At 44.1% G+C, this 20,470-nt stretch overlaps 1 protein-coding gene across 6 annotated transcripts in view; it reads left to right on the forward strand.

The window, feature by feature from the left end:
* The window catches only part of MRPL48 (mitochondrial ribosomal protein L48), a 78,280-nt gene that overhangs the window by 19,659 nt on the left and 38,151 nt on the right, over nucleotides 1–20,470 (forward strand). For 4 of the 6 annotated variants that reach the window (NM_001251970.1, XM_063782530.1, XM_063782532.1 and 1 more), the window contains 2 exons: nucleotides 738–775; nucleotides 19,636–19,724. In NM_001251970.1, coding sequence (NP_001238899.1) covers nucleotides 738–775; nucleotides 19,636–19,724 — 127 coding nt within the window. Of the gene's footprint in view, nucleotides 1–737; nucleotides 776–10,236; nucleotides 10,357–15,638; nucleotides 15,712–19,635; nucleotides 19,725–20,470 lie in introns of those variants that run through there. The other 2 variants (XM_063782533.1, XM_054661132.2) reach the window with 2 other exon arrangements.

The raw sequence follows: 20,470 nt of genomic DNA on the forward strand, positions 1-20,470 counted from the left end.
GTTTAAGATACATTTTCAGTCCCATGAGATTGTAGTATTATTATCTTTTTTTTTTTTTTTTTTTTTTGAGATGGAGTTTCGCTCTTGTCGCCCAGGCTGGAGTGCAGTGGCACGATCTTGGCTTACTGCAACCTCCGCCTCCCAAGTTCAGGTGATTCTCCTGCCTCAGCCTCCCAATTAGCTGGGATTACAGGTGCCCACCACCAAACCCGGGTAATTTTTTGTATTTTTAGTGGAGACGGGGTTTCGCCATATTGGGCAGGCTAGTCTCGAACTCTTGACCTCAGGTCATCTGCCTGCCTCGGCCTCCCAAAGTGCTGGGATTACAGGCGTGAGCCGCTGCGCCCGGCCACTTCTTCGTTTTTTAAAACTCACCTCAAAATAGTTTCACCTCCCCAGTAGGAGTGACCATACTTTCCTTTGTGTCCTATTTAATTTTGTACGTTTCTGTTCTGGATCAATACTATATTGTGGCTCACATTCGTTTACCAGCACCTTTCCCAACTAGACATACATCTTATGTATGGATAGAGACATCTTACTTATATTTGCATTCTCAGGATGTGGCACTTTGGCACACATCAGGTGCTTATTAAAGTTTGTGGAAGGAAGAAAGGAAAGAAGGAGTAAGGAAACAGCATTGATGCATCTTTAGTGATAGAATATAAATTTTGCCAACTATGCAAATAAAATATGGGTTTCTAATTGTATTGAACATACTTTCTCCCTCCTTTTAGGTTTAGAACTTCAGGAGAGAAGCCCATCTATTCTGTAGGTAAGCAGTTTTTACCTGATGTAGTTGGCCTGCTTTAAGTGACCCTTTAGCACTCTATAATAATTTTGCCTAGAAGGAAGCCTACCATATCTTTGAGAACAGTGGCCTGAACCAAACCCCACCCCTCCATGTGAGCATGGAATAGAACCATGGGTGAGAACATCAAGTAGTGGCTAAGAGCAAGAGCTCTACAGTAAGTTTGGATTCCAACTGTACTACATATTTATTTGATCTTTGGCTATTTCTCTGTAGCTTGGTTTCCTCACCTTAAAAAATGAGCAGGCTGTGAGGCCGGGTGCGGTGGCTCACACCTGTAATCCCAGCACTTTGGGAGGCCGAGGCGGGCGGATCACCTGAAGTCAGGAGTTCGAGACCAGCCTGGCCAACATGGTGAAACCCTGTCTCTACTAAAAATACAAAAAATTAGCTGGGCGTGGTGGCAGGCGCCTGTAATCCCAGCTACTCGGGAGGCCGAAGCAGGAGAATCGCTTGAGCTCGGGAGGCGGAGGTTGCAGTGAGCTGAGATTACGCCATTGCACTCCAGCCTGGGGGACAAGAGCGAGACTTCATCTCAAAAAAAAAAAAAAATAATGAGAAGGCTGTGCAGCATGGTGAGACCCTGTCTCTACAAAAATTTTTTTAAAATTAACTGGGTGTGGTGGCACAGGCTTGTGATCCCACCTACTCCAGAGGCCAAGGCAGGAGGATCTCTTGAGCCCAGGTTACAGTGAGCTATGACTGTGCCACTGCACTGCAGCCTGGGTGACAGAGCAAGATCCTGTCTCTTAAATTAAAAAAATTAAAAAAAAAGAGGATAATTGTAATACAAACTGTAGTGTACCATTTGAAGATTCAGTGAGACAAAAGATATAAAGTGCTTGGCCAGGTGTGGTGGCTCACGCCTGTAATCCCAGCACTTTGGGAGGCCGAGGAGGGTGGATCATGAGGTCAGATCAAGACAATCCTGGCTAACACAGTGAAACCCCATCTCTACTAAAAATACAAAAAATTAGCCGGGCGTGGTGGCACATGCCTGTAGTCCCAGCTACTCGGGAGGCTGAGGCAGGAGAATTGTTTGAACCCCGGAGGCAGAGGTTACAGTAAGCCGAGATCGTACCACTGCACTCCAGCCTGGGCGACAGAGCGAGACTCCGTCTCAAAAAAAAAAAAAAAAAGATAAAATGCTCAAAAAGTAGCAGCTGTAATTATTATTATTATTAATACTGCTACTATTCCAGAACTGCCTTGTATGTCCATCATCAGGCTAGGGCTTTTCTCACACTGTTTAATCCAAAATGAATGTCCATTCAGTCTGATTAACTCAATGGATTTCCATCTCTGTTTCAACCCAATTACTTGCCATTTTTGCTTTGTCTATTATGTGAGAAATTTCAATGGAGTTGTTGGATTTTAATGACGTTTGTCATGTCTGACAAGTATCAGAGATAAAGGAATGGAAGTAAGGAAGGGAACTAACATTTTTTACTCAGTGCCTACTGTGTGCAAGGAAGTGTGGAAGAGGCTTTACATATGTTAATTATTTTAGAAGATGGCGGCAATGTGTAGGGAATCACCATTTTTACTGGGCCCAAAGCCTAACATCTCAAAATAATGGGCTTCTTTTTATTTATACATTCTCTTGACAAACATGTATCTTACTAGATTGTGTGTTAGATGCTGGTGATACAAAATTAAGAGGATATAGTCCTTGCTATTTAGTAGTTTTAGAAGCTTATTTTTTCCCTAGGAATAATACAATGAACATTTCTTTACCCACTATTTAGATTCAACTTTTGTTAACATTTTGTCATGTTAGCTTCTTAAAAATCAGACATCATGATACTTTACGCTTGAATACTTTAGCTTGGGTTTTTAGAAATAAGGATATTTTCGGGCAGGCGCAGTGGCTCATGCCTGTAATCCCAGTACTTTGAGAGGCTGAGATGGGCGGATCACCTTAGGTCAGGAGTTCAAGACCAGCCTGACCAACATGGAGAAACCCCATCTCTACTAAAAATACAAAATTAGCCGGGCGTGGTGGAGCATGCCTGTAATCCCAGCTACTTGGGAGCCTGAGGCAGGAGAACCGCTTGAACTTGGGAGGCGGAGGTTGCAGTGAGCCGAGATCGTGCCATTGCACTCCAGCCTGGGCAACAAGAGCGAAACTCTGACTCAAAAAAGAAAACAGAAATAAGGATGTTTTCTTTCTTTTTTTTTTTTTATTGTAATTTAAGTTCTGGGTTACATGTGCAGAACGTGCAGTTTTGTTACATAGGTATACACGTGCCCTGGTGGTTTACTGCACCCATCAACCCATCACCTACATTAGGTATTTCTCCTAATGTTATCTCTCCACTAGCCGCCCCACCCCCCGAGAGGCCCTGGTATGTGATGTTCCCCTCCCTGTGTCCATGTGTTCTCATTGTTCAACTCCCACTTATGAGTGAGAACATGCAGTGTTTGTTTTTCTGTGGTTTTTGTAATAGTGTGGAGTGCCTGCAAAGGATATATTAAGCAGCCCATTGGATACACTGATCTTGAGCTAAAAATTTAGGTCTGAGTTGAAACTATAAATATGAAAGTCATTATTTTGTCAGTTTTAATTGAAGCCATGGGAATGAATGTGATCACTTAAGGAGAAAAGGTGGAGAAGAGACCCATGGATCATACCCTGAGGAATTTCAACCTTAAAAATCTGGGTAGAGGGAGAAAGGCTAATGAAGCTGAGAAAGAGAGACCATAGTGGAGAAAACCTGGATAGTATAGTATCATGGCAGGCAAGAGGAGAGCGTTTCAAGAAGGAAAGAGTGGCCAACCATGTTACAGTTTCAACTGTGCTACTGAGAGATCAGGAAAAACATGAACATGGTAGTATCCTTGGATTTTAGCAATCTAGAGGTCACTGGTGACCTTAGGGAGGGTAGTCTAGGTAGGTGGGGTGGATGGGTTGTGGAAATTAACCATGAGGTGACAAGTGAATGAAAGTCCAAGAGTTAGGAAAAAAATGACTGTAGACAATGCTTTAAAAAAGTTTGAGACTGAATGGGTCAATAAAATATTGGCAGGAACTGAAGAGAGATGTAGGGTGAAGGAAAGGTTTTTTTAAAAATTGTTTATCTCTTAATTATACTTTTTATTTTGAGAGATATAAAAAATATAGAAGAGTAAAAGAGTAATATGTCAAATAAACCCAGAATTGGCAACTATTAACATTTTGTCAGACTTTCATTGTCTTTTTTGTATTAAAACAAAAAGATCTATGTTCAAGTCGTCATTATTCTCTAGCCTTGGTCTTATCCCTTATCCTTCTCAACCATAGGCAAAGTTTATTTTGAATTGGTATATATTCTGAGGAAAGTCTTTTAAAAAAATTATTAGGTTGGTGCAAAAGTAAAAATAATGGCAAAAACTGCACTTTTGCACCAACCTAATACTATTAAAACTATCACCTGTTAAAAAATTGAAATGGATGCATATGGGAAGAATAAACTTAAACTGTACAAAAGGGTATATGATGAAAAGTGAAATTTTATTGCCCTTTCCCAGTCTTTTTTTTTGAGATGGAGTCTCGCTCTGTTGCCCAGACGAGTGCAATGGCGAGATCTTGGCTCACTGCAAGCTCCACCACCTGGGTTCACACCATTCTCCTGCTTCAGCCTCCCAAGTAGCTGGGACTACAGGCACCCGCCACCACGCCCCACTCATTTTTTGTAGTTTTTAGTAGAGATGGGGTTTCACCGTGTTAGCCAGGATGGTCTAGATCTCCTGACCTCGTGATCCAACCGCCTCGGCCTCCCAAAATGCTGGGATTACAGGTGTGAGCCACCGCGCCCGGCCCTCTTTCCCAATCTTAACTCCCTCATGATATCCACTGATAGCAATTTCTTGTGTATCTTTCAGGAAGATTTTATGTATATATGAAGATTTATATTATGTGTGTGTATGACTGTATCTTAATGCTGGACATTTAGGTTGTTTTTAGTTTTTTGCTGTTTCAAAAAATGGTACACCAGCCATTTTCGTATGTCTTTGTAAACTTGTTCCTGTACATTTGTAAGATAAATTCCTGGAATTGAAATCGCTGAGTCAATGCATTATGAATTGGAGATTTTGATAAGTATTGCCGGACTATCCACCAGAGAAGTTGTATTAATTTACATTTCTATTTTCCGGCCCAAACTGGGTTTTATAAAACATTTACTGTTAGCTGGAAGCACTGGCATGGACTTGTAGTCCCAGCTACATGGAAAGCTAAAGTCCCAGAATGGTCCTTTGAGCCCAGGAGTTTGAGGCTGTACCGCACTTTGATTTTGCCTGTGAATAGATGCCATACTCTAGCCTGGGTGACAGAGCAGGATCCCATGTCTAAATATATATATATATATATATTTATTTTTTATTGTTTTTGAGACTGAGTCACGTTCTGTCACCCAGGCTGGAGTACAGTGGCACGATCTTGGCTCACTGCAACCTCCACCTCCTGGGTTCAAGAGATTCCCCTGCCTCAGCCTCCCAAGTAGATGGGACTACAGGCGTGTGCCACCATGCCTGGCTAATTTTTGTATTTATTAGTAGAGACAGGGTTTCACCATGTTGGCCAGGCTGGTCTCTAATTCCTGACCTCAGGTGATCCACCCACCTCGCTCTCCCATAGTGCTAAGATTACAGGTGTGAGCCACTGCACCTGGCCTAAAAAAAAATATTTTTTTTGTTAGTGAAAATTATGTCTCATTTTAATTTGTGTGTCTTGAATTTGTCATCTTTTCATATGGTTATTTGCCATTTGTATTTGTTTCCTAATGAATTGCCTATTTATTTACTTATTTTTGAGACAGAGTCTCACTCTGTCACCCAGGCTAGAGTGCAGTGGCATGATCTTGGCTCACTGCAACCTCTGCCTCCTAGGTTCAAGTGGTTCTCCTGCCTCGGCCTCCTGAGTAGTTGGGACTACAGGAATGTGCCACCACGCCTGGCTAATTTTTTTGTATTTTTAGTAGAGACAGGGTTTCACCATGTTGGTCAGGCTGGTCTCTAACTCCTGACCTCAGGTGATTCACCCACCTCGGCCTCCCAAAGTGCTGGGATTACAGGCGTGAGCCACTGTGCCTGGCCCATTTATTTTTTTTGTCAATTTTTCTATTGGATTGTTTACTTTTTCATTTTTGATTTGTAAGAACTTTTAATATAGTTCTTATATATTAAGGAAATTAGCATTTCTCTGTTACATATGCTTGTACTTTTTCTAGTCATTTATCCCTTGACTTTATGTTTGTGTTTTCTCCATTAAACAGAAGCTTTAGATTTTTATATAGTTATGTTTATTAATCTTTGATTTCTAGATTTTGTTTCATGCTTAAAAAGGTCTTTTCTACCCTAAGATTATTTTTTAAAATCCATGGCTGGGCACGGTGGCTCACGCCTGTAATCCCAGCACTTTGGGAGGCCGAGGCGGGTGGATCACAAGGTCAGGAGATCAAGACCATCCTGGCTAACACGGTGAAACCCCGTCTCTACTAAAAATACAAAAAATGAGTGGGACGTGGTGGCGGGTGCCTGTAGTCCCAGCTACTCCAGAGGCGGAGGCAGGAGAATGGCGTGAACCCGGGAGGCAGAGCTTGCAGTGAGCCGAGATCTCGCCACTGTACTCCAGCCTGAGCGACAGAGTGAGACTCTGTCTCAAAAAAAAAAAAAAAAATCCTTCATGTTACCTTCTGATAAATATTTTTTCTTTTCAATATGTGGTCCAGACCAGGTGTAGTGGGTTACGCTTATAACCTCAGCACTTTGGGAGGTTGAGGGGAAGATCACCTGAGCCCAGGAGTTCAAGACCATCCTGGACAACATAGGGAGACTCCATCTCTACAAAAAAAAAATAATTAGCCTGGTGGGATAGCGAGTGCCTGTGGTCCCAGCTACTTAGAAGACGAAGACTGAGGTGGGAGGATTGCATGAGTCAGACTGAAGTTGCAGTGAGCTATGATTTTGCCACTGTGCTCTAGCCTGGAAGACAGCACGAGATCATGTCTCAAAAAGAAAAAAAAAGAGTGAGGCGGGGCACGGTGGCTCACGCGTGTAATCCCAGCACTTTGGGAGGCTGAGGCCAGTGGATCACCTGAGGTCAGGAGTTCGAGACCAGCCTGGCCAATATGGTGAAACCCCATCTCTACTAAAAATACAAAAATTAGCCAGGCATGGTGATGCATGCCTGTAATCCCAGCTACTGAGGAGGCTGAGGCAGGAGAATTGCTTGAACCTGGGAGGCGGAGGTTGCAGTGAGCCACGATTGTGCCATTGCACTCAAGCCTAGGCGACAAGAGTGAGACTGTCTCAAGAAAAAAAAAAGTGAGGCTGGGTGCGGTGGCTCATGCTTGTAATCTCGGCACTTTGGGAGGCCGAGGCAGGTGGATCACTTGAGGTCAGGAGTTCTAGACCAGCCTGGTCAACATGGTGAAACCCTGTCTCTACTAAAAATACAAAAATTAGCCAGGCGTGGTGGTCACACGCCCGTAATCCCAGCTACTCCGGCAGCTGAAGGAGAATCCCTTGAACCTGGGAGGCGGAGGTTGCAGTGAGCCGAGATGTCTTGCCACTGCACGTCAGCCAGGATGACAGAGCAAGACTTGGTCTCATAAATAAATAAATAAATAAATAAATAAAATAAAAAAGTGTTCCATCTGGAATTATAAGTGGAGCATGAATATAGTTTCTCCCCCTTAATGAATGAATGAAGTCAGTTGTTTCAACATTTATTAAAATATCCATGTTTTTGGCTGGGCGTCGTGGCTCATGTTTGTAATCTTAGCACTTTGGAAGTTCAAGGTAGGTGGATCACCTGAGGTCAGGAGTTCACGACCAGCCTGACCAACATGGTGAAACCCCATCTCTACTAAAAATAGAAAAATTAGCCGGGCGTGGTGGTGCTCCTGTAATTCCAGTTACTCAGGAGGCTGAGGCAGGAGAATAGCTTGAACCTGGGAGGCGGAGGTTGCGGTGAGCCGAGACCACGCCATCGCACTCTAGCCTGGGCAACGAGAGCGAAACTCCATCTCAAAAAAAAAATCTGTGTTTTTCCTGGAGGTTTGAGAATGTAACCTTTATCATATTCTAAGTTCCTGTGTAGATCTGGGATTTTTAAGTTTTTTATTTGGAGTCAGGATCTCTCTTTGCTGTCCGGACTTTGATACCATCACAGCTCACCACAGTCTTGAGCTCCTAGGTTCAAGGGATCCTTCCACCTTGGCCTCCCAAAGTGCTGAGATTACATTTGTGAGCCACAATACCCAGCCTAAGTCTAGGACTATTTTTTGTTTTTTTTTTTTACTTAAAAAATTTTAAAAATAGAGACTAGGCCTCCTGCCTCGGCCTCCCAAAGTGCTGGGACCGCTCGCTCTGTCACCCAGGCTGGAGTGTAGTGGCACCATCACAGCTTACTGCAGCCTCAACCTCCCAAGCTCAAGCCATCCTCTCACCTCAGACTCCTCAGTAGCTGGGACTAAAGGCCTGTGCCACCATGCTTGACTTTTATTTTATTTTTTTTTATAGAGACAGGGTCTCCCTACGTTGCCCAGGCTGGTCTTGAAGTCCTGAGCTTAAGCAATCCTCCTGCCTTGGCCTCTCAAAGTTCTGGCTTCACAGGCATGAGCCACTGGGCCTGGCTTGGAACTACTTTTTATTTTTTTATTTTATTTTATATTTATTTATTTATTTATTTATTTATTTGAGACGGAGTCTTGCTCTGTCGCCCAGGCTGGAGTGCAGTGGCGCGATCTCGGCTCACTGTAAGCTCCACCTCCCGGGTTCATGCCATTCTCCTGCCTCAGCCTCCCGAGTAGCTGGGACTACAGGCGCCCACCACCATGCCCAGCTAATTTTTTGTATTTTTAGTAGAGACGGGGTTTCACCGTGTTAGCCAGGATGGTCTCGATTTCCTGACCTCGTGATCCGCCCGCCTCGGCCTCCCAAAGTGCTGGGATACAGGCGTGAGCCACCGCGCCCGGCCGGAACTACTTTTTAAACTTCATCTTGTTTCATTGATCTGTATATGTATTTGATGCCAGTATGAAACTGTTTTAAAGCTTTTTGGTTACTACAGTTTTTTAGTATCTTTTAGTTTTTTATTTTTGAGATGGAGTTTTGCTCTTGTTGCCCAGGCTAGAGTGCAATGGCACGATCTTGGCCCACTGCAACCTCCACCTTCCGGTTCAAGCGATTCTCCTGCCTCAGCCTCCTGAGTAGCTGGGATTACAGGCATGCGCCACCATGCCCAGCTAATTTTGTATTTTTAGTAGAGACGGGGTTTCTCCATGTTGGCCAAGCTAGTCTCGAACTCCCGACCTTAGGTGATCTGCCCGCCTTGGCCTCCTAAATTGTTGGGGTTACAGGCATGAGCCACCCTGCCCAGCTGGTGGTATATTTTAGTATCTGGTAGCTACCTAATTCGGAGGTCATTTTTTGTTTATTTTGTTTATTTTATTTTTTTTGAGATGGAGTCTCACTCTGTCGCCCACACTGGAGTGCAGTGGTGCCATCTCAGCTCACCGCAACCTCTGGCTCCCAGGTTCAAGTGATTCTCCTGCCTCAGCCTCCCAAGCAGCTGGGATTACAGGTGTGCACTACCATGCCTGGCTAATTGTTTTTGTATTTTTTTTAATAGAGACGGGTTTTCACCATGTTGGCCAGGCTGGTCTCTAACTCTTGACCTCAGGTGGTTCACCCGCTTGGGCCTCCCGAAGTGCTGGGTTTACAGGCATGAGCCACCATGCTCAGCCTGTTTATTTTGTTTTTGAAGTTGGCATCAAATAGGGCTCGTTAAATGGCTATTGGAAAAGATCCAATAGGAATCATTTTGAAAAGATATGTGGGGATAGTGCATAATTTTTTCAACATTTTTCTATTTGGAGAAATTTAAATTGTTACCAAGATTTTGCAATGGAAACAACACTGTGATGAACATTCTTGGGCAATATTTGTGCCATTGTCTGATTACTTAGGGTACATTTCTGAAAGCAGAACTATTGGGTCAAAGGAAATACACATTTTTAAAGCTGTTGATGTGTATTACTAAATTGATCTCCAGAAAGATTGCACCATTTTATACTTCTCTATTTGAGAATCCCTTTTTACATACTCATCAACATCGAGTATTATTTTTAATATTTGCTAATATTGTAGGTTAAAACGTGCTTTCCCTTGTGTTTGGAATTTTCATGTCTTTGATTACTAGTTGGTTGAACATATTTTTGTACATTTACTTGCTATTTATTTATTCTTTCCTTTGCCCATGTTTCAACTGTGACTGGAGAATACTAGTCCCTAGAAGGTTCCAAGTCCCAGAATAACTCACTAATGTTGGCTCACCAGGATAATTTCCACTTGAAAGCACACAGTTTTGTTGGTATTTTTTATAGGTTCTTTCAGATATTTATTTTTGTTGTTGTTGTTGTTTTTGTTTTTGAGAGAGAGAGGGTCTTGCTTATGGCCCAGGCTTGAGTACAGTGGCATGATCATAGCTCCCTGCAGCCTCGAACTCCTGGGTTCAAGCAATCCTCCTGCCTCAGCCTCTGGAGTAGCTGGGATTACAGGTATGCGCTACCATGCCCAGCTAATTTTTTATTTTTTAAATTTTTTGTGAAGACAGGGTCTTGCTGTGTTGCCTAGGCTGGTCTTGATTTCCTGGCCTCAAGTAATCTTCCCACCTCAGCCTCCAAAGTGTTGGGATTACAGGTGTCAGTCACTGCACCCAGCCTGAGATATCTTTAAAGTCAGAAATTTCAGAATTGAATTACAATGATGTTCAGAAAGGAAGAGTAGGGAAAGTGCCCCATTCCTGCCTTCACCCATCCACTCCGTGTGTGGGCTCTGGGGACCATTCCAGCTGCTCTATCCAAGGAGGGGCTTGATTGTGGTGACCATCTTTTTCTTATTGATTTAAAAATAATAGACAGATAGAAGTAAATATATAAAACTAGATCTAAAGAGACAAGAGGAAGGGAACTTAGAGTGCTCTCATTACAGCATGAATAAAAAGGTAGAAGCAGAGAAGCATGGTATATTCAGACCCAAGTAGTTCAGTGTAATTAGAACAACTGAAAGAAATTTGAAAAGAAATTTTGAAAAATGCGGGCAGCTGGCAGGGACAAATCATTGCAGATTGTTTTGGTAAAATATCTTAAGAACCATTTTTGTTTTGTTTTGTTTTTAAATATACACGTACTGAGCACATACTGTTTGCCAGGTGGTGGCATTGTTTCTGCCCTGGAGGGCCTTACAGTCTGTTGAGTGGAGAGAATAACCTGTAATTAGCTTCTTCGCTGGGGGCTACCCCAATTTTTTTCTTTCCCTACCTGCATAGCCCTGTTAAAAATGCTTATCCCATTTCTGAATGAGAAATAATTAAAACAAAGTTGTTTATCCCCATCCTGGATTGATGGGTTTAGTTCTCAGTTTAATGAACAAGAACATTGAAGGACAGTTGTCTCTGGCATATGTAAAGGAAAGGGGAATGCTGTGGGAAATGTCATTGCATGATTACATCTTATAATTGTGATAATTGAAAGATTTTTAAAGCCTCCATTTGAAACCCTGGGGTTTTGTGTCTTTCTTTAGTAAGGAGTTGCCTTTTCTCTCAGGAGGCTGCAATGTTAATGTGACAGCAGGAAACCCACTTATTGACGACGCAGGGAAAAAGAATTCAGTTGAACTTATTGGAAATCAGAGGCTTTCAAACTTGTAAATTTTATAATTAAAACAACTGGCTAATTAAGCGGTTTAACCACTCGTAATTTGACCATTAAGGGGCAGAATGGTTCATTTAACAGTGGTTTGAACCAGCTTCTTAATTAAGCAGATGCTCTAATTATAGGAATTGCTCCAAACTGAATTTAAAAATGCCTCCTTGCCAAGGAATTCCAGTAGATAAGAGGCTGAGGCAAACATTTGCAGTACTTTCACCTACGATGTGTTATCATCGCAAAGATCCTTTTTGGTTCTGCTTTTTGAAATTACAGATAGATGATTGAGTTTCTATGTACTACTTAAAGATGGTGATTGACATATGAGTTTTCTTTTTTATTTACATAAAACGTTTTATTATATAATGGAGGCATGATAGAGCTATCACTATGAATTAAACTCTTGATGATCTTTGTATATTTAGGGCAGCAGAAGAGTTTCACAGAGATGGTAACATTTGAGCTGACTCTGGAGGCTGTGTAGAATTTCACTGTCCAAGAGGTGTAGTCACAGCAAGGCAAACAGCCGAGGAAGGCACGGAGGTATGAAAACTCTGGCAAGAATGGCAAGTGTAGCTCTGTGGCTGGGGAGCAGGGTTTTAAAAATCTAGAGGAGTGGGAGAATGAGATGAAGTAGTTAGATCTAGTTTATAAAATCAAGATCCTTAAGTGCTTACCTAAGAATTTCAAACTTTGGGCAACAGAAAACCATCAAAATTTTACCTTCTGTCTCGTTCATTGTTGTCTTTACAGTGCCTGGTATAATGCCTGACAAATAGTAAATACCTATATTTTAAAACAATTGTCCAGCCTGGGCAACATGGCGAAACCGCATATCTACAAGAAATCCAAAAATTAACCTGGTGTGGTGGCACGCACCTGGGACAAATTAAACTGGCGTGGTGGCACGCCCTGTAGTCCCACCTACTCGGGAGATTGAGATGGGAGGATCACTTGAGCCTAGGCAGGTCAAGGTTGCAGTGACCGAGATCATGCCACTGCCCCCCAGCCTGGGCAACAGAGCGGTTCCTGTCTCAAAACAAGCAAACAAACAATTGTGTGTGTGCAATAAATAAATGGTTAGATTAATGAAAGAGAATAACATGATTAGATTTTTATTTTAAAAGGATTAATCTGTCAGCTCTCAAGGACGGAATAGAGGAGAGGGATGTTGGAGGGTGTAGGTGCAGATCAACAACTTAGCGGGGGCTACCAATCTAATCTCCCTACTTCCTTCACATAAGAACCAAAATGATCTTTTAAAAATATATATCAGACATATACTTTCTCTGCTTATGGCTGTTCAGGATGAAATCCAAACCTTTAACAAGGCCCAGCATGGTTGATTCCCACCACTACTCACTCTGGTCTCTTTCTTTTTTGAGACAGAGTCTCACTCTGTTGCCCAGGCTGAAGTGCAGTGGTTCAATCTCTGCTCACTGCAAACTCCGCCTCCCGGGTTCAAGTGATTCTCCTGCCTCAGCTTCCTGAGTAGCAGGGACTACAGGCATGTACCATCACACCCGGCTAATTTTTGTATTTTTAGTAGAGACAGGGTTTCACCGTGTTGGCCAGGCTGGTCTCAAACTCATGACCTCAAGTGACCATCCGCCCCAGCCTCCCAAAATGCTGGGATTTCAGGTGTGAGCCACTTGCCCAGCCCACTCTCATCTCTTAGGTGCATTCTGTCCCTCTCACTTTGCTTCAGTCACACTGACAGCTTTTCTGTTCCTTGAATGTCCCAAGCTGTGTGCTACATTAGGGCCTTTACACATGCTGTTTCCTCTACCTGGAACACCCATCCTCCATTTTTTTCATCCAGTACACTTCTATTTGCCTTTCCAATATCTTATTTTATTTATTTGTTTTTGAGTGGATAATATATACATATACAAGGAACAGATTTTAAAAGGTGCAAGGGAATATAAGTAACTCTCTTGCCTTTCTAGCTACTTCCCCCCTACTATCCCCCCTGGGGGTAACCACTATTATAATTTTCTTCTGAATTCTGGTTTCAGTTAAAATCTCATTTTTTCACAGAGGCCTTCCCTGATGTTCTATTCCAAAAATAGGTCTATCTGTTGTATCACCATAGCCCTCCCTGTGCTTTTTGTTTTCATCACTTATCAGAATTTGTAATTACTTTTTTTAGGAGAGAGGGTCTCGCTTTGTTGCCCACACTGGAGTACAGCAGCATGATAATAGTTCACTGCAGCCTTGAACTGGGCTCAAACAATCCTCCCACCACAGCCTCCTGAGTAGCTAGGGCTATAGGCACATGCCACCATGCCCAGCTAATTTTTTTTTTCCTTTTTATAGAGACAGGGTCTCTTCTATGTTGCCCAGCTGGTCTTAAACTCCTGGCCTCAAGTGATCCTCCTGCCTCAGCCTCCCAAAGTGCAGAGATTACAGGCATGAACTACACCTGGCCACAATTTGTAATCTTATATTTACTTTGTTACTATTAGTCTAATGATTCTGTCCTCCCACTAGACTATAATCTCCATAAGCAGAATTTTGTTGGCCTTGTCCCCAACCCTTTGCACGGTGCCTGGGATATCATTAGTACTCAATAATTAAGCCCTTCCTAAGCCTTGCCTGTTTCTCTAAGCTCATCTCTTGCCACCCTGATCCTCTTGCTCTACTTTAAAATTATCTCTGGCTCTTTCTCTGCCTATACCGTGTTTTCTCCTAACTCCTACTTATCCTTCAAGTTTTACTTAAAAGCCACTCACTCTAAGAACCCTTTCCTGGCACTCAAGTTCATCTTAAGTGCCCCTCCCATGTACAGTGCTTATCATAGACAGCCCTTATCACCTTGCATTGATATTAGTGTCTGTCTTCCTAGGTGGCAGGTTCTGTATTGCAGGGACTTAGTCTTTGTTCATTGTTGTAGCCCCAGCTTCTAGGGCAATGCGTGGTACCTATCAAGCCTGCCATGGATATTGGGTTGGTTGTACACTGCACAACTCTGGTGTGTGCCATTCATATGATTGTGCAGTATAATTGTTGCTGCCTACCCTAATAGGTAATAATAAATATTTGTTGAATGGATGATCATACTTTGGAGAGTTCAGTGCTTTTTAGGAGGTCCTATTTTGAGTCATGATAAAATCTTCGATGAGGTTGGTTTTCAAGGTCCTGGCCTGAGGATCACTGTGTACCCATCAAAGAGATTTGGATATCAGCTCCATGGGTGGGTCCTCAGGTTGGAGAGTCTAGAGCCTGAAGTTGCAAAAGGTCAAAGGTCTTAGATTCAGAGAGATGAAACTGGGGCAGCAGTCAGGAAGATACCTTGGTTATATTCTGTGCTCTTTGGGAACCTCTGGCTAAAAATACCTCCCTATTCCTTACATGGTAAACTCTTACTCTGCTTTCAAGAATGCAGCTGTTTCCTCATCTGAACCTATTCCCCTGCACCCTGCACCCCCACCCCAAAGGCAGAGTTAGTTTTTTCTTCCTCTGAGCACCTATGACATTTGCTCACGTGTCCATTAAAGTACTTAGTACACCGTAAGGTGATTATCTGCTTTCCCATCTTCCTTTCATACTATACCTCGAGTATCTCAAGGGAAAGTAGCATATTTTATTTGTCTTTGTAACTGTCTCAGTGTCTATACAGTTATTGGCATGTAATTGTAAATGTGGACTAATGCATATCGTGGAAGGGATCCATGATATTTCTGGGTTGTCTTGATGAAATAGCGTGGATTGTAAATGTGGAGAAGTTCTCTGAAGCCAGTACTATCTCTGATAGGCCTCACACAGAGCAAACCTGCTTGGAAGCCCATTTTAGAAAACAGAGGCCTAAGAAAACTTTTACTTGATGTCACTTAGATCAGGAATCCCCAAACCCCAGGCCATGGACCAGTACGTGGTCTGTGACCTGTTAGGAACCAGGCCACACAGCAGGAAATGAGGGGCAGTTGAGCCAGGGAAGCTTCATCTGTATTTACAGCCCCTCCCAGCCACTCCCCATCACTCAAGTTATCACCTGAGCTCTGTCTCCTCTCAGATCAGCTGTGGCGTTAGATTCTCATAGGAGCATGAACTCTTGTGAACTGCACATATGAGGGATCCAGGTTGAGCACTACTCATTCTGAGAATCTAATGCCTGATGATCTGTCACTGTCTCCCATCACCCCCAGATGGGACTGTCTAGTTGCAGGAAAACAAGCTCAGGGCTTCCACTGATTCTACATTATGGTGAGTTGTACAATTATTTCATTATATATTACAATGTAATAATAATATAAATAACATGCACAGTAAATGTAATATGCTTGAATCATCCCAAAACCACTTCCCCACTCCTCACATCTGTGGAAAAATTGTCTTCCATAAAATTGGTCCCTAGTGCCAAAAAGGTTGGGGACTGCTGACTTAGACTTCTTCACACCATCTTGTGTTTAGTACCTCACAGAGTGGTGACCCTGAAGAAATGAGGGCAGGACCACAGCAGCTTGAAGATCCCTCTTCAAGGAAGGACTTGCTGCCCATATCTTGATGCCATATACACATACATATAGATACACACACATACACATGTTATCCTTTAACCCTCTTTATTATCCTATTTATAAATAAAGAAGAAACAGTAGCTCAAAAAAATTTGGTGAAAGTAACCAGAAAGAAACAGGTGGGACTTCTATTTAAACTCAGGTCTATCTGACTGAACAGCCTGTGTCCATAACCACTAGATTATAACACTTGATTTCTAGAATACAAAAATCTAGCTAGACCTGATCTGATTTCAGTTTCTTATCTCTACCCTATCTTTTCTTTTCTGTTTTTTTTTTTTTTTTGGTTTTTTTTTTTTAATTTAGAGACAGGATCTTCTTATGTTGCCCAGGCTGAAGTGCAGCAGCTATTTGCACTACAACCTCAAACTCCTAGTCTCAAGCAATCCTCCTGCCTCAGCCTCCTGAGTACCTGGGACTACAGACACATGCTACCACTATGGCTATCTGGGTCTACCACAATGTATATATATATAAAGACCCCCCCTTTTTATTATTATTTTTTTTTATTGATCATTCTTGGGTGTTTCTCACAGAGGGGGATTTGGCAGGGTCATAGGACAATAGTGGAGGGAAGGTCAGCAGACAAACAAGTGAACAAAGGTCTCTGGTTTTCCCAGGCAGAGGACCCTGTGGCCTTCCGCAGTGTTTGTGTCCCTGGGTACTTGAGATTAGGGAGTGGTGATGACTCTTAAGGAGCATGCTGCCTTCAAGCATCTGTTTAAGAAAGCACATCTTGCACCACCCTTAATCCATTTAACCCTGAGTGGACACAGCACATGTTTCAGAGAGCACAGGGTTGGGGGTAAGGTCACAGATCAACAGGATCCCAAGGCAGAAGAATTTTTCTTAGTACAGAACAAAATGAAAAGTCTCCCATGTCTACTTCTTTCCACACAGACACGGCAACCATCTGATTTCTCAATCTTTTCCCCACCTTACCCCCTTTCTATTCCACAAAACCGCCATTGTCATCATGGCCGGTTCTCAATGAGCTGTTGGGTACACCTCCCAGACGGGGTGGTGGCCGGGCAGAGGGGCTCCTCACTTCCCAGTAGGGGAGGCCGGGCAGAGGCGCCCCTCACCTCTCGGACGGGGCGGCTGGCCGGGCAGGGGGCTGACCCCCTCACCTCCCTCCCGGACGGGGCAGCTGGCCGGGCGGGGGGCTGACCCCCCCCACCTCCCTCCCGGAGGGGGCGGCTGGCCGGGCGGGGGGCTGACCCCCCCACCTCCCTCCCGGATGGGGCGGCTGGCTGGGCAGAGGGGCTCCTCACTTCCCAGTAGGGGCGGCTGGGCAGAGGCGCCCCTCACCTCCCGGACGAGGCGGCTGGCCGGGCGGGGGGCTGACCCCCTCACCTCCCTCCCGGACGGGGCGGCTGGCCAGGTGGGGGGCTGACCCCCCCACCTCCCTCCCGGATGGGGCGGCTGGCTGGGCGGGGGACTGACCCCCTCACCTCCCTCCCGGACGGGGCGGCTGGCCGGGCAGAGGGGCTCCTCACTTCCCAGTAGGGGCGGCCGGGCAGAGGCGCCCCTCACCTCCCGGACGAGGTGGCTGGCCGGGTGGGGGGCTGACCCCCCCACCTCCCTCCCGGATGGGGCGGCTGGCCGGGCGGGGGGCTGACCCCCCCACCTCCCTCCCGGATGGGGCGGCTGGCCGGGCAGAGGGGCTCCTCACTTCCCAGTAGGGGCGGCCGGGCAGAGGCGCCCCTCACCTCCCGGACGAGGCGGCTGGCCGCGCCGGGGGCTGACCCCCTCACCTCCCTCCCGGACAGGAGACCCCCCTTTTTTTTTTTGAGACGGAGTCTGGGTCTGACACCCAGGCTGGAGTGCAGTGGCATGATCTCGGCTCACTGCAGCCTCCGCCTCCTGGGTTCAAGTGATTTTCCTGCCTTAGCCTCCTGAGTAACTGGGATTATATGCGTGCACCACCATGCCCAGCTAATTTTTGTATCTTTAGTAGAGATGGGGTTTCACCATGCTGGTCAGGCTGGTTTTGAACTCCTGACCTTGTGATCTATCTGCCTCGGCCTCCCAAAGTGCTGGGATTACAGCCATGAGCCACCGCACCTGGCCAAGACCCTATTTTTTTAATCCAGTAGTAGCATACCTACATACTGTTCTACACTTTTGGTTTTTGTTTTTGTTGTTGTTCACTTAACGATATTTGTTGGAGGCTGTTTTCAGATCAGCACAAATAAATCAAGTTAGATGTTTTGTAAAACTGTATGGCCGGGCGCGGTGGCTCACGCCTGCAATGCCAGTACTTTGGGTGGCCGAGGTGGGCGAATCATGAGGTCAGTTCGATACCAGCCTGACCAACATGGTGAAACCCCGACTCTACTGAAAATAGAAAAATTAGCCGGGTGTGGTGGCACGTGCCTGTAATCCCAGCTACTCAGGAGGCTGAGGCAGGAGAATCGCTTGAACCTGGGAGGTGGAAGTTGCAGTGAGCTGAGATCGCACCACTGCACTCCAACCTGGGTTACAGAATGAGACTCTATCTCAAAAAAAAAAAAAAAAAAAAAAAACTTTATGGAATTCTATGCTCTTCCTCTTTGCTGGCTATTTTTGCTGCCTGTCTCTTTCTCTATATAGTCACAGTTAGAAAACTTCAAAAGGGAAGGGGAAAGGATTTTTTTTTTTTCAAAAGAAAAAAAGAAAACCTCAAAAGGATTATTGCCTGTTGAGGAACAAGAAGAGATGAGAGCCCTCTGAGAATGTATTTTATCCCCTTACTGCCAGTGGCTTTATCAGGAGAGAATTTCTCAAAGAAAGATGAGTAGTGGGGATCGTGCATATTCTAGGAGCCAAAAGGAGAGAATAAGGGGACAAACTGAGAATCCGTCCAGGATCAAGAAATATCTATGGCTCCTTAAACCAACAAGAGGTCAGCTACCACCAAATCTTCCCAGTCCTGCAGTGGAGAATTTGTCCCCTCAAATCATCTGCTGTTCCCAGAGGAGCTTAGAAAGAGGTTTTAATATAGTTATTGTATGTTAAGGAAATTAGCATTTCTCTGTTACGTATGCTTTGTACTTTTTCTTGTCATCTAGTCCTTAACTTCATTTATTTATTTATTTTTTGTTGAACAGAAGTTTTAACTTTTTATATAGCTAAGTTTATTAATATTTGATTTCTAGATTTTGTTTCATGCTTAGAAAGATCTCCGAGATTACTTTTAAAAATCCTTACTGTTACCTTGTTTTTTATATATGTGTGTGTGTGTATACACGTATTTTTTTTTCTTTTTTAAATTTGTAGTCCAAGCTAGGTGTGGTGGCTCACACCTGTAATCCTGGCACCCTGGGAGGCTGAGGTGGGAGGAGCTGCAGACCAGCTTGGGCAACATAGCAAGACTCCAGCTCTACAAAAAATAAAAGACATTAGCTGGGCATGGTAGCACATGCCTGTAGTCCTAGCTACTTGGGGTCAGGGGGGTGGGGTGTGGGCTGAGGCAGGAGACTGTCTTGTACCAGGAGTTCGAGGCTGCAATGAGCTATGAGATGGCATTACATCCCAGCTTGGGTGACAGAGCAAGACCCTGTCTCTTAAAAAACAACGATAATAGCAACAACAAAAAAACAGGTTTGTCTTATTTTCTCTCTTTTAGGTGGAATTCTACTAAGTATCAGTCGGCCCTACAAGACAAAGCCCACCCACGGCATTGGAAAGTACAAGCACTTAATTAAAGCAGAAGAGGTAACGGGCAGGGGGAGTCTTTTGGAAAAGGATAATGTGCAGCTTTTGCAAAAACCTGAAGATCAGATATGTATAGTTTTGATAATATTGGAGCTAGAAATGATAAAGTTGCCTCTCAATCCTTGCCAGTTATTAATTTGGAATTTCCAGACTGGAGATGTTTCTACCAACTTCCAATCTTATCCCTAGGCCAGGTTATAATAGTAAAAAGCAAATGGTTTTTATTTTTATTTTTTTTTGAGACAGGGTCTTGCTCTGTCACCTAGGCTGGAGTGCAGTGCATGATCACGGCTCACTGCAGCCTTGATCTCCTGGGCTCAAGTGATCCTCCCACCTGAGCCTCCCAAGTAGCTGGTACTACAGGCTCTTGCCACCATGCCCATCTAATTAAAAAAATTTTTTTATAGAGACAGGGTCTTGCTGTATTGCCCAGGCTGGTCTCAAGCTCCTGGCCTCAAGCGATCCTCCTGCTTCAGCCTCCGGAAGCATAGGGATTACAGGCATGAGCCACCATGGCTGGCCTGATTTTATTATTTGTAATACTTAAAAAAAAATCTTCCTAGTAGTGTACTTATTTCAGTATGGACCTCATAATGGAAATGATAATTCAGTTTAGTTGAGTGAATGAGTTGTGGCAAGTAGAGGTAGACTGATATTTTCAGCCATATAACTGATTCTTTTTTGTTTGTTAGTTTTTTTGAGATGGAGTCTCGCTCTGTTGCCCAGGCTGGAGTGCAGTGGCACGA

This window comes from Pan troglodytes, chromosome 9 (genome assembly GCF_028858775.2).
Source record: "Pan troglodytes isolate AG18354 chromosome 9, NHGRI_mPanTro3-v2.0_pri, whole genome shotgun sequence".
In the NCBI taxonomy this organism is placed as follows: Eukaryota; Metazoa; Chordata; class Mammalia; order Primates; family Hominidae; genus Pan; species Pan troglodytes.